The following is a 12731-nucleotide window of genomic DNA, read 5'->3' as shown; positions in this document are numbered from 1 at the left end:
AGACTAAACACATCTTCCTTTGGTGTTAAAAATGTCCAAATATTATCAGAGTCTGTTTTTTGGGAGGTTTTGTTATTTTTCACATGGAGACTTCTGACTGCACCTTTCCAGTCTTTTGACAAATATTCACATACACAGTGACTTGCTAACACATGGCTGCTGTGTTTCTGTTTATCTTTCAGGTGTGGGGTATTTTTAAACACAGGATAATTCTTAGATGCTGTGTTTCCAAAGTCATTCCTGCTTGCATAGTCAATAATTCAGGCTTTTGTACCTGAAAGAATCTTAACAATAAATTCGTTATAATGGCTACTAAAATTAGTCAAAATCAATCTGTGGTTCCAAAGGAAAATCCTACTCTCTGAGACAGTCACAAAGCTTGACTTAGATTCTTAAATTGTATTACTGCCAGAGGAGCTCTACAGAATTTTCCAGCATTTCCAGACATATTTTATATTCCATATCTGAATAAAAAGCCAACAGAATGGCAGTTTAAATTATTTTCTCTAGGCATTGTAGAGATATTTAATTTTGATAAGGAATAATTTTTGCTCTCTATCATATTTATACTGCTTTGTACAATAATATGATATGAATAATATTAGGTATAAGCATTACATTGTAAAAAATGTTTAAGTCCAAGTGAAGTAAGAAGAAACTGCAGTCAAACAAAATGCTTTACTTAATTGAAATGAAGTCTTTAGACAACAACATGAAATGACAGATTTGAAATGATTTGACATGTTTTCATTGAAAATTTCACTGAATTTATGACATTATTGTGAAACATTTCCATTTCACCAAGGCTGTATTTTCCATAGAAAGCTAGTGAAGAACTGATGATTGCATTTTTTAACAGTCCTCTTTTGAGCAGGAGCAAACAGATGGCTTTTATTATCAGTAACAAACAACTTTTTTATCCTGCAGCACCATTTTCATAGAAAACAGGAAATTATCTATGAAATGTGAATATCACATCATTGTATTTAAGATTTAATTAACCACTTAATAATTTAGCAATATTGCTCATACCAGTAATCTTTGCTCTGTGTTTTATGGGAACATATCATTTTATGCTAAAAACAGTTGATCCATGATGTGTGTTTCCTATGTGGGGGAGTCCTGTCTTACTTCTTGACCGCCTGAAATAAGTGAGCAAGCTAGTCAGAAGCTGATTTCCCTGAAATTCTTATTAATAAAGCTTGTATTCTTGTTAAATCAAAATGTCTTTAATTAAAATCCACTCCCTCTTTCACTCTTTCTCTGCCCTTGCCAGTTCAGCCCTGCAGGTGCAAACAACTCAGAAAAAGGTAAAGTGAAAGATGATCAGAGTAAACTAAGAACAGAGAAGAAAAAGAAAAGAAAAGAAAAGAAAAGAAAAGAAAAGAAAAGAAAAGAAAAGAAAAGAAAAGAAAAGAAAAGAAAAGAAAAGAAAAGAAAAGAAAAGAAAAGAAAAGAAAAGAAAAGAAAAGAAAAGAAAAGAAAAGAAAAGAAAAGAAAAGAAAAGAAAAGAAAAGAAAACCAGCTAGTCTCTATTCATTTGAAAAAAGTTAACAGCTATATACATAAAAATTCGTATTTCCTCTGTGTTGATATGAGAATGTCTAACGACAAAGCAAAATGAGATAGTATTGCCAATAATTATAACCTCTTCCTGCTACTGTGTTTGAGCTTATACAGCTATAGCTTAAATGACATGGGCCAGTTAGTATGGGGCAAGATGAGACAGGCATTTAAATTACTAGTATAAGTATTTAAATTGCACTAATTAAACTTACCGAGAAACCAGAGGATAATGATTACATCTATTAATCCCCTCCTCCTTCTTTATTTCACATATATGGGAAAATTAGTAAGCATTTTAGTCGGCACTTTTTCACGTTTGTGCAGATATATGCCTAATACCTATACAGAACCAAAGCTAAACCAAAGCTAACCAAAGAGTGAGAGACACCAGAGTTTTGCTGTGATTTCTCCATTAAAAACTGTCAATATATATGAGACAGAACACGCATTTTGCAATTAGTAGCAAAGATGATTGTCTACTAATTATTACAGACTGCCACTATTCTCTGCTACCTAATTGCATTGTTGCACCAGGGTCTTGCAATTTACTTGAACTCAGAATGCCATATTATTATTATTATGGGTAGAATTACTTTTCCTTGTAAATCATATACGAAATCGGGAATTTTCCTTTTACATCTTTGAATGAAACTGCAGTTGAATCAGATAACATTTTTGTTTGGTTCAGGAAAATGGGAAACTATTTGTCATTGCTCGTGTATTCAGACACGATTGCTTACTCATAGAGCTCTGACCTCAGCTCTAATATAGCATTACAAGGTCCTTTAGTAATAATACGAATAAAGGTCGAGATGTTAGGGATGAGTGGTAAAGTGAGAAGGGAAGACAATGCATTCCTATCTGTTTCGATATTTTGTTGTGGTTTTTTTTTTTTAAATTATTAGTATTTTTTTGGATAGCAGGCAAGTTAAGAGAAAGAAAGACAATAACTAGAACTGGTAGTATCAAGAAAACCCAAATCCATGTTTGCTCTTGTCATAATAGAAAAGTCTATGGTAGAGAACTGACTCTGAGTGGTTGAGACACATAGAGCAGAGGAAGCAGATGTATCACCCCAAACAGTATTTTTAAACAGGTTAAATCCAAAATAATATATTAATGGGCTAACTAAAATCCAGCCCACATTTTTTTTGTGTCATTTCAAAAAGTTGCCTCTGCTGCCATCAAGCTTGCCTTGGATAGTTGTAGTGCAACCGTATATGAAATCTGAGAGCATCTGGTTCATCAGATTATTTGTTCACTTAATCATCTAGTTAAGAGTTAATCAGCATAACAGAAACAGAAAACCACAAGGAAAGTGACAAATTCAACACAGAAACCAGGGTATAATACAGGCAAAGACAAAGTCCAAGACTCTTTTGCTTCTGACAAATGGGCCATTCAAGGGCTGGCTGCAATTGTCTCAAGGAAGGTCAACCTCAACTTTGTAACTAATCATAAGGAGGGGAAAACATCACTATCATGAGTATTACGGGATGTTTCAGGGGGTCCCTGGCACTCATGGAAACTCAAAGTTATTATGGGATATCAGAGGGGTCTTGTGGGATTACGTAAAATTTATTGTGGCATGTTTAGGGAAAGAGTAAAGGGTGGGGAAGGATCAGGGAGGAACAATCACGGCAAAAAAGGAGAGGAGAAGGCAATCAAGGGGCTGGTCTTGTGTAAGCAAGGCCAGTGAGTATGCTTGTGCCTGGGACGGAGACCTTGGGGTTTCCAGGTACCCCTGGCTGGGCTCCAGTGGCCAGGCTGAAAGAATCCCAGACCCTGGAGGCTGTGGGATTTGGTGTCTCTTAACAAAAGAAATAGAAAGACCCATCTAATCTATTTTCATTATGATCCATATGCACCAGGACAGCCAGAATCCAAGCATTTTTATGCCTGAGGTTCTCAAATCTTGGAGCTGTACCTACCAGAATACTGATGTAATAATCAGAAATAAAACGACTCATCAGCTACAGTGGCTACTATTTGCTCCAGCATCTAGTAGAGAACACATTTAGGAATACAGCAAAAGAATCTAATAAAACTTGATTTTACTTCAGGGAGACTCAAACGGTAGGGATAGTGGGAAATACTTGTAGAAATGAAAAATGTATGTAAAATACAAAATATCCACTGATTTGGAATTGCTGCACTAAACCAGTACTGCTTTGATGTTTGCTATTAAGAACAATCAATGAAGTGTAATCACCTATATTACTGCAATTTAATTAGGCATGGGAATTAGATGCAACTATAAAAAACATTTTACCCTACAGATGTCTCTCGCTGTCTCTATCTCAAATTAAGGAAATTCAAGCATTGTATTTAGGTTTTAAGAAGAAAACATGAGAGGTCAGAATTTTATTTCAGTGCATGAATCCTTTGGAAAACAGAAGTCCAAGCTAGAATTTCTTAAACAACTGTAGGCCAGGATTGGCGATTCAAGAAATAGAAATAGTAGTTGTTACGGAAAGTCTGGAATAGTATCCTCTGAAAATAATTAATGAAGGCAAAGAATATGTTGCCTAAAACATTACACTACCAAATATAAAATTATGCAACACATTTCCTGAAGGAAAAAAATGCTTATTAAAAGACTTATGAAGTCAGAGACCAATTGAGATATTTTTCCAGCAGTACTTCAGTAGGTTCCTATCTTCATGATAACTTCTTAGCGTTACTAAACTGTATTTCAAACGGACAACAGAATCATTACATGTTTGGTTATAGTACCTGCAAACCTTTCTCTCATACTTAATATACTAATGCATTCACTCTTTTATTTCTAAGAAATAAAAGATATTTTTGCAGTGATAGACTAGTTAAACATAACACAGAAATGTTCTAAGAGTTTGCCATATTTTATACGAACAAGTAACGTTTAATTATTAATAGTATTTGACTTGCCTATGCATTTCCACATTCCCACTGATTTTGGATGCACAGGCTCCAAGTGAGATCATAAAACACATTCTGACATGATGATAAGCAGGGATCAAGTGAATTTTTTGGAAATACCAGGGGATCTGTCTTCCTAACTCAATTTTCTGTCTCAATTAGTCTGCTTTTGTATACATGTAAGAACTTGAGTAAAGAAACGTAGACATCCTCTGATTCCAACTGAACATCTATATCTGTGAAGCAAACTCATGACTTTCTAACTGTCATGGAAACCAATACCCAGGTATTGCCATTTTGGATTGTTCATGAAAAAGAATCTGAATGTCAAAATTTTGGGGAGCCATGCAGCACTATTAATCTTATGTTTCAGAATCTATTTATAACAGCTATTTTTTGAAGAAACCTCTCTATAGGGGTACCTATAGTGTTTTATAGGTGTTTAAACACATAGCCTCCTTTTTCTGTCAGACACAATTAAAGCTAATTTGAGGTATGCTGTATATATTTCTCATTCTATTATTGAACAGCTCTTCAGACCACAACTACTGGATATTATGTCTATTCAAGTGCAAGGGAAAAAAGGTTCTTTGGATCTGTGATGTAACAGAACATTTTAATTTCTGACTCTATCAAACTGTAACAGCCACTCAAATTCATCTAATTAAAAATACAAAAAAAGACAAGACCCTGTAGAACAAAAAAAAGATAAGCAGCAATTTGTCTCCGTTAAAAGGATGTATTTCAGGCTATTATCTATCACATTACTACTACTAAGTATGCTTAAATATTCTCTAGCACACTCACCTCTTTTTGGCGGTACTTAATTGCCAGTTTCAATCTTGCAAGATCATTACCACTTTGTTCTTCTATCAAGCTATTATCGTCTCTGTAATTAAGAATAATTTCCAATTCCCTGGAACTCCGTGTCTGATCCAGGAGATCTTTTGCAAATTGCTTGCATTGCCGTGACAGTTCCTCATACTCTGACTTAAATTCATTTTCGACTTTACTCAGTTCCTGCAGCTCCCAGCTCAGTTGAAAAGCAGTAAGGAAAGGATCCTCACTAGACAAAGCAATCAACGATGGGCTCGCCAGAGCCTTGTAGATATTGAGTCTGGATCGAGAGTGGCGGAGGCTATCCACGTCTGAACTTGAGACGCATTCAACGCAGTTACAGCGGACCTCGTGTGGCCTGGGCACAGACACCCCTTTCTGCACAAGGAGCTTTATGATTTCGTAATTGTTGGTGTGGGCAGCCAGAATAATGGGCGTGATATCCGGCGTAAATTCTGAAAACTGCTTGTCCAGAAGCACTGGTGGCACCTGTGAAAAAAGGCAAAAACCCTTACAGGCCTCTTCATTGAAGAAGAGCTATAGAAAATTAAGCTATGAATAGTTCACCAGGTAGTACACTTACTGATGGATCTTTGCTTCTGGGCAGAGTTTAAAGAAACACTTTAAACATAACAATCCAATCAGCTAAGATAGCCTCTTCCCGTTAATAAATTGCTATAAACAGGGTGTGATTTTTCATAAAACCTGTTTGTATGTAAACAGCCCATAGGCAACGATTCATTAGAGCAAACGATTAGATAAACAAGGAAGAGTCAGGCACAAATGCTCCTGTCGAGTCTCTTGAAGTGCCAGCTATGAGCAAGATGGAAATGGTGTGTTGTCTCTCACTGGTTAATCTCAGTTTTATAGGGAAGACAGAATCATGGGGACATAATTGTGATTCTCTTAAGGAAGCCATGAACAGGACACAAGTTAGAGTTATAAAATAAAATGGGCAAGTAAATGAGAAAGGAAAATATACGTTTTCTTAAAGAGAAGATTGGAAATATGACTGTGTAGAGTAACAAAGATACCTGCTGCAAAGAGCTTAATGTCTTAAGGCTCAGTTCTACATTCACATGTGCAAACAAACATACTCTTTTTATAGGAAAATGGGAGAGTTGGTAGCCCAGGGCCCCAAGAGAGGAAACACTAGAAGAGAATTTGTAAAGCCTCTTCTTATGTGCATTTCTGTATTTTCAGTCGTCTTACGTGTTTCAACATTTTATCAGAAGACTGTAAGGTCTTTCATTTTAAGCTTGTTTTTTTATTTTACAATATCAGACTCTAAAGTCTTTCCCAGATCAAGATAGCTTATTAGACTAGTACGATGAAGTCATACAATTGTATGTCAATGTCAATCAAAAAAAAAAGATATTGGTGGCATCACTTATGGACTGCCTTTGGTCCATAGCTCAATAACCAAGTACAAAATCAATCCATATCAGTGAGGTGTTTTGAGTGATGCTCTGTTAAGAGGAAGAAAAAGGGAAAACATTTGACTATAAGTTATCTCAAGGCTAAAGAAATAGATGGCCACTGGAGGGAGGAAAAGATGTTTGATAGAAGTCTGATGACAACAGAATGACCTTGTTGCTAGGTGGAAAACACACAAATATCTAAGAAGAGGAGTTAATAGGAAACATGTAAAGCATGTGAGAACAGTGTAGGAATGAGTTGAAATGAGCTATGTTTAGAGCCTTGGGAGGAAAAGAAGTGGAGCAAAAAAATAAATGCACAGAATCAGTGGAAAAGAAAACTAGAATGAAATTAAGCTGAAAAGAAACGGTAGTCTGTGGATCTAAATCCATAAACAAAATCCATAGATCATGGATCTTTTTCTCACTTTTTCTAATGAAGACACTGTATTTTGTACATTTTTTAGTCGTTCTGTGTGTAAAACAACTCATGTTTGTTCAATGGGACTGCATCCATGTATAAGAGTTGCTATGAGTGTGGGCTGTAAAACAGAGGCCTGAAGCACTAATTAGCTGAATGAGAGAATTACTTTGGGAAGTGGCCCCTTATTTATGTAAAATGAGGTGGAAAGTCAAGACTGGAGATCCGACGTTTGGGATTGTAATCACACGTCCCTAGGGAAACAATCCCTGCCTGGCCATAGCATATTTCTGACCTCAAGAAGCTGTGCTGGATTCTGAGAAGGTATGTGGAGTCAACAGGCAGAAATCCCTTTTCTCCCTTCTCATGCACTCAGACTCGCACACGTGGCTTGGCACTGGGTAAGGGCTGGCACTGAGTTCACTTTAGAGCAGAGCTGCAGGATGCCAGAGCTAGCCCACCCACCCTCACGACCCCACGCAGAGGGAGCGGGCGTCCTCACTGTCCTCCCCACAGGCTTATGGGCAATGCTTAGAACCAGGGGGTGTGAGCTGAGAAGCTCGTCAGCAAGTTCTCTTCTGCTTTCCTGTTCTTTATTCCGAGGTACAAACAAACAGTAATGCCTTTGCGTAGTGTAGTGAAGGCGTATAGAGACATATGGGCTTAAAATTACTCAGGAGGTAAGGAACTCAGCTGAGAATATACTGAAGGTACGTATGGCTGGGGTGGATGCTCAGGTACAAGAAAAAGCAGAAGATCTGTGCACCGTGACCAGTCTCAGCTGCAGTCAGGACAAGAAACACAACCTGGGCATATGTTTTCTCAGAGGACTCTCTTGCTATGTCCACACTGCTCTGTCAGGTTTCTCCCAATGCTGGAAACCTCCAGGGCACCTCTGGTCATCCGTCACTTCCAGGCTGAACACTGCGCAGAGCGCCCCTGGGGATGCCCACGTGCCCAGATCGCTTCATTATTCCTGTCCAGTGTGGACCGGGGCTTGAAACCCATATCTGTTTTCTCACCTGTCTGTGGTGTCAGTAGACAAAATGAGACTTGTTTCCAACCCCAAACTTCACTGGTTATTGTAACCTTAGATTTATCTTCTCTTTTACCTACTTCTCTTTTACCTACAGAAAAAAAAGAGAGCGCATGCGTGCACACACACACACACACACTCTTTTCCTGCTCTCTAAATTGCAACTGTGGTCAATGCTTTTGAGGCTGGAAAGAGATGAAAATGGCAGTAAAGGCTCAAAATTTGCATCAGTAGAAGTGAACTTTTGGGCTATCATAGGTCTGAAACAGGTTTAGAGGGAGGGACGTGTTGTGCTCTGACAGCGTCCATCAAAACTAGTGAGACTTCCTCTTGGCCCCAGGTTCAGGGCACTAATGAGGAGATGAGAGAGCTGGAAGGGCAGAAGACTCAAGGATATGAAGCTGTAACTCCAAACTCACCAACTGCTCAGAGCATTCCTCTGTCACTTAGCATGTCATCAACCTTGTACTTTCTGACAGTACTAAACTAATATTTGCTTCAAGCCCTGCCAGAACTGAAGGCTATCTTAACATGTCATTAACTGCAATCTTCTCTGAAAAATTAACAGAGACACAGCTTCAAACAACATGGCATTACAATCATTGACTTGTACATGGGGTCCATTAAATCACAAGCTGCTTGTTTTTTCTCATAGCTTATGAAAACCTTTCCTCTTAAGATAACTCATCTATAAGGCTAATGGAATTCGCCTTTTTTTCCACATTTTGGAATTCATACCATCAGACTTTACCCAAATATAGAAGTGTTTATTAAATAATTTCAGCATTAACTTACAGAAACATTTAAACTTAAAGGGCAAACCCTAAGACTGCAAATTTAATTACATCATGAGTCTAACCTCTGACCATTTACCTCCTATTTCAAGATTTCCTACTAATTTAAACTCAAGATATACAGAATGCCAAAGCAGTGAGGTCAAATTATTTCCTTATCTGCAGCATAATGAAGTACTTATCTTCTAAAGTTCTGAGTGCTCTCATGGCACTCAGAATATTTCAGTATTTAACTGTTGACCCAGAGTACTTGCTCTGAAGTCATCAGACTTACGATGAATTTTACTTTCAAACTACTGAAAAATAATTCTTTTTAAAGGAGCCAACACAAACAATCAGCACACACTGATATTAGCCACACAACCTACTTCTTTGACAGAACACTCACAGAAAACACATGAATCTTCCTTAAATCTTGGGAGGATGGGAAGCTACTAGGTCTTACAGTCACTGACTGTGACTTTGACTTCCCAAGGCTTAGCAGTTGTGTAAATATATTATACCCTTTGGAGTTAATATGTCAAGTGTGAGGCTGCTTAAACTTGGAAAGGTCAAATGATTTTTGCCCTCCTATATTTTGTTGACATTTTTCTACTTTAACACTATTTACAGAGCTAAGCAAAGCAGTTTGGTGATTGTGTATACTTGTACGCTTATCTGTATGGGGATGAGTAGGCAAAAAGAAAACAAAACAGAAAAGAACAAAGCATAGCTCAAAGTTTGTACATTTCAGTGCTCAAGGACATGAGGTTTTTTGTTGCATTCCTTTTCCCTGCACTTACTGTAAGTTGGAATGAGTCAGTCCGACTTAGAGATCTAATAATTTTTTTAAATATCAAGTGGAACTGTCCTCTTCAATATGCATTTTAAGTTTCCTGCATGGTCTGTGTGAAGACAAGCCCCTTTGCTATGACAGAAAGAGAAATCTAGGCTAAATTAATGCCAGTTGGGTCAGAGAGATTTTCTGTCCCTATGACATCGAAGTAGAGAGACTGATTGCTGATGATCTCTTAGATACCCACAAAATAGGAAAAAGCAACAGTCAGTTTGAAAAAGGAAGAACTGAAACCCCAGGTGCGCCCATTTCTCCATGTAGATTTCTCATAATGGCTCTCATTACTGCAATATCTTAACAGAGACTGAAAACTGCAGTGCCTATTTACCTGCTTTTTCAGTGCAAGAGCTCAGAATCTATGTAAAGCTGCCTGTATCCTTGGATAAATAGATAGCTTGCCTGGTTCTTGTCTTTGTTTATTTATTTACAATTATTTTGCCGTTTGCTTTTAAAGGAGAGCAAATCCTGCAATGACTGCAAATAGTTAGATGAATAAATTTCTGAGTCATGTCGGTCATGACAGGATGACTGGAGGAAAAACCTATACGAAAGAAAAAAAAAGATATATAACAGATAACAAGATGAATACATATATTTATTTATTTGTATTGCACAAGTCCATGGGACCCGAAGAGGTGCATCCATGGGACCTGAGAGAACTGGCAGATGAAGTTGCTAAGCCACTATCCATCATATTATTGGTGACAGCCAACATGGCTTCACTAAGGGCAAATCCTGCCTGACTAATTTGGTGGCCTTCTATGATGAGGTCACAGCTTTGATGGATAAGAGAAGAGCAACTGACATCGTCTACCTGGACTTATCCAAAGCATTCAATACTGTCCCATATGATATCCTTGACTCTAAACTGGAGAGACACAGATTTGATGGATGGACCCTTCAGTGGATAAGTAATTGGCTGAATGGTTGCACTCAAAAGAGTTGTGTTCAATGGTTCAATGTCCAAGTGGAGAACAGTCATGAGTGGTGTTCCTCAGGGTTCAGTACTGAGGCCAGTGCTATTTAACATCTTGGTGATATGGACACTGGGATCAAGTGCACCCTCAGCAAGTCTGCTGATGACACCAAGCTGTGTGGTGTTGTGGACACACTGGAGGGAAGGGATGCCATCCAGAGGGATCTTGACAGGCTGGAGAGATGGGCCTGTGAAAACCTCATGAAGTTCAACAAGGCCAAGTGCAAGGTCCTGCACATGGGTCTGGGCAATCCCAAGCACAAGTACAGGCTGGGCAGAGAATGAATTGAGAGCAGCCCTGAGGAAAAGGACTTGGGAGTGCTGGTGGATGAGAAGCTCAACATGAGCCGGCAACGTGCGCTTGCAGCTCAGAAAGTCAACCGTATCCTGGGCTGCTGTCCTAGTTTTAGCTGGGACAGAGTTTTTTTTTTTAACAGCTAGAAAAGCTCCATGTTTTGGTTTTACTCAGAGGCTCACTCTGAGAAGAACGCTGATAACAAGCTGCCAAGGACTTTTCAGTGTGCCGGAGTGCAGAAGCATGGCGGGATAAGGGGGGAGCACAGATGGGACAAGGGGGACATGATTCCCCTTGTGATTTGTGTGGAACTTAAGACTGAGGCCCAAACTGGCCAATTAGTATTCCATATCATGCAGCGTCATGCCCAGTATAAAAGTGAGAGTCAGACGGGAAGAAGGGCTTTTGCGCTTTGGCTTTTGCCGCTTTTGCTCTTTTGCGCTTGCTGTGTTTTTCGCTCTATTGCTTTTCTTTTTTTTCTTTCTCTCTCTCTCTCCCAGTACTCCCACTCTCGGAGTACTCTCTCCCTCTCTGCCCCTCTCTATTTCGGGGCCTCGCGTTCGTCCGGGATTTGCAGTTTTTGGGACGAGACGGGCTTCGCATACGAGGGGGTGGTGAGCACCTACATTGTATTAAATCATCTGTATTAAATCACTCTTATCTCAACCCACGGGTTTCACATTTATCCTTTCATTCTCTCCCTCATTCCTGGGGGTGGGGGAGGGGGAGTCACCGGCTGTGTGGGGGGGAGGCAGTTCAACCTAACCCACGACAGTCATAATTGGCGCCCAACGTGGGGCTGAGGAATTCGAGATAAGAATAGTGATTGGGAGAGGTAATGGGCAAAACATGGACTTCACAGTGCTGAAAAACAGAAGGACCTTGGGAAACTTCGATTGTTGTGACTCGTGAAGGGACAAGGGGTGGATTGTTTGTAAAATGTGTGTTCTTCTTCTTCTTCAATGTTCTTGTGATACTGTGTTCTCTTTCTGTAACTAAAGTTGTGCCTAAATACGGAATTCATATGGGGTGGAATGTCATGGTTTGATGTGGAGGGGGGGTGGTTCTGGTGGCAGGAGAGGGGTTTTGCTCCCTGCGACCTCCCCGGTTTTGGAACCGGGTTAGGTTTGGTTCCGGCCACCAGATCAGACTGCCATCCCCCTCGGGGTTGAGCCAATAGGGCGCCTCTGCGAATTGCCCTATTTAAGTCAGGACAAAGGGACCGGAAAAGGTGCTTCGCCCAGGATCGAGGAGAGAAGGGAGGAGGGCACTGCCCCCCGCTCCCTGGCTCCCGGCCGGGCGGCTGCCTGCGTCGGGCCGGCGCCGCCCACGGAGAATGGCGGCGGCGGAGCCGGCTGGGGAACTCGGGGGCACCCCACTCCCAGGGTGCCCACTGGGCTGAGTTCACCTGGAGAGGACTGAGATCTGAGAGAAACAGCCGCATCGACAGCAGGTCAGTGAGGATGGAGCGGGAGGAGGTGTGCCGGAGCCGAGTTTCCCCTGCGGCTGATGGTGAGATAGCAGGCTGCCCCCCTGCAACCAGGACGGCCTCGGTGGAGCAGAGACCCACTCGCAGCCCGTGGGGAGAAGATGCCTGAGCCTGAGGATGGTCGTGTTGGGGTGCACGACGAGGCAGAGAGGCATCTGGAGTC

General features: G+C 40.2%; 1 protein-coding gene across 1 annotated transcript in view; it reads right to left on the bottom strand.

Annotated features, from left to right (window-relative positions):
* The window catches only part of TRPC4 (transient receptor potential cation channel subfamily C member 4), a 104349-nt gene that overhangs the window by 66486 nt on the left and 25132 nt on the right, over positions 1 to 12731 (bottom strand). The window contains exon 2 of the mRNA XM_086612643.1: positions 5275 to 5793. Coding sequence (XP_086468769.1) covers positions 5275 to 5793 — 519 coding nt within the window. The remainder of the gene's footprint in view (positions 1 to 5274; positions 5794 to 12731) is intronic.

Source organism: Tauraco erythrolophus, chromosome 1, assembly GCF_009769465.1.
Source record: "Tauraco erythrolophus isolate bTauEry1 chromosome 1, bTauEry1.pri, whole genome shotgun sequence".
Taxonomy (NCBI): Eukaryota; Metazoa; Chordata; class Aves; order Musophagiformes; family Musophagidae; genus Tauraco; species Tauraco erythrolophus.
The sequence above is the reverse complement of the archived record's forward strand: the minus strand, read 5'-3'. Positions and strand labels throughout refer to the sequence as shown.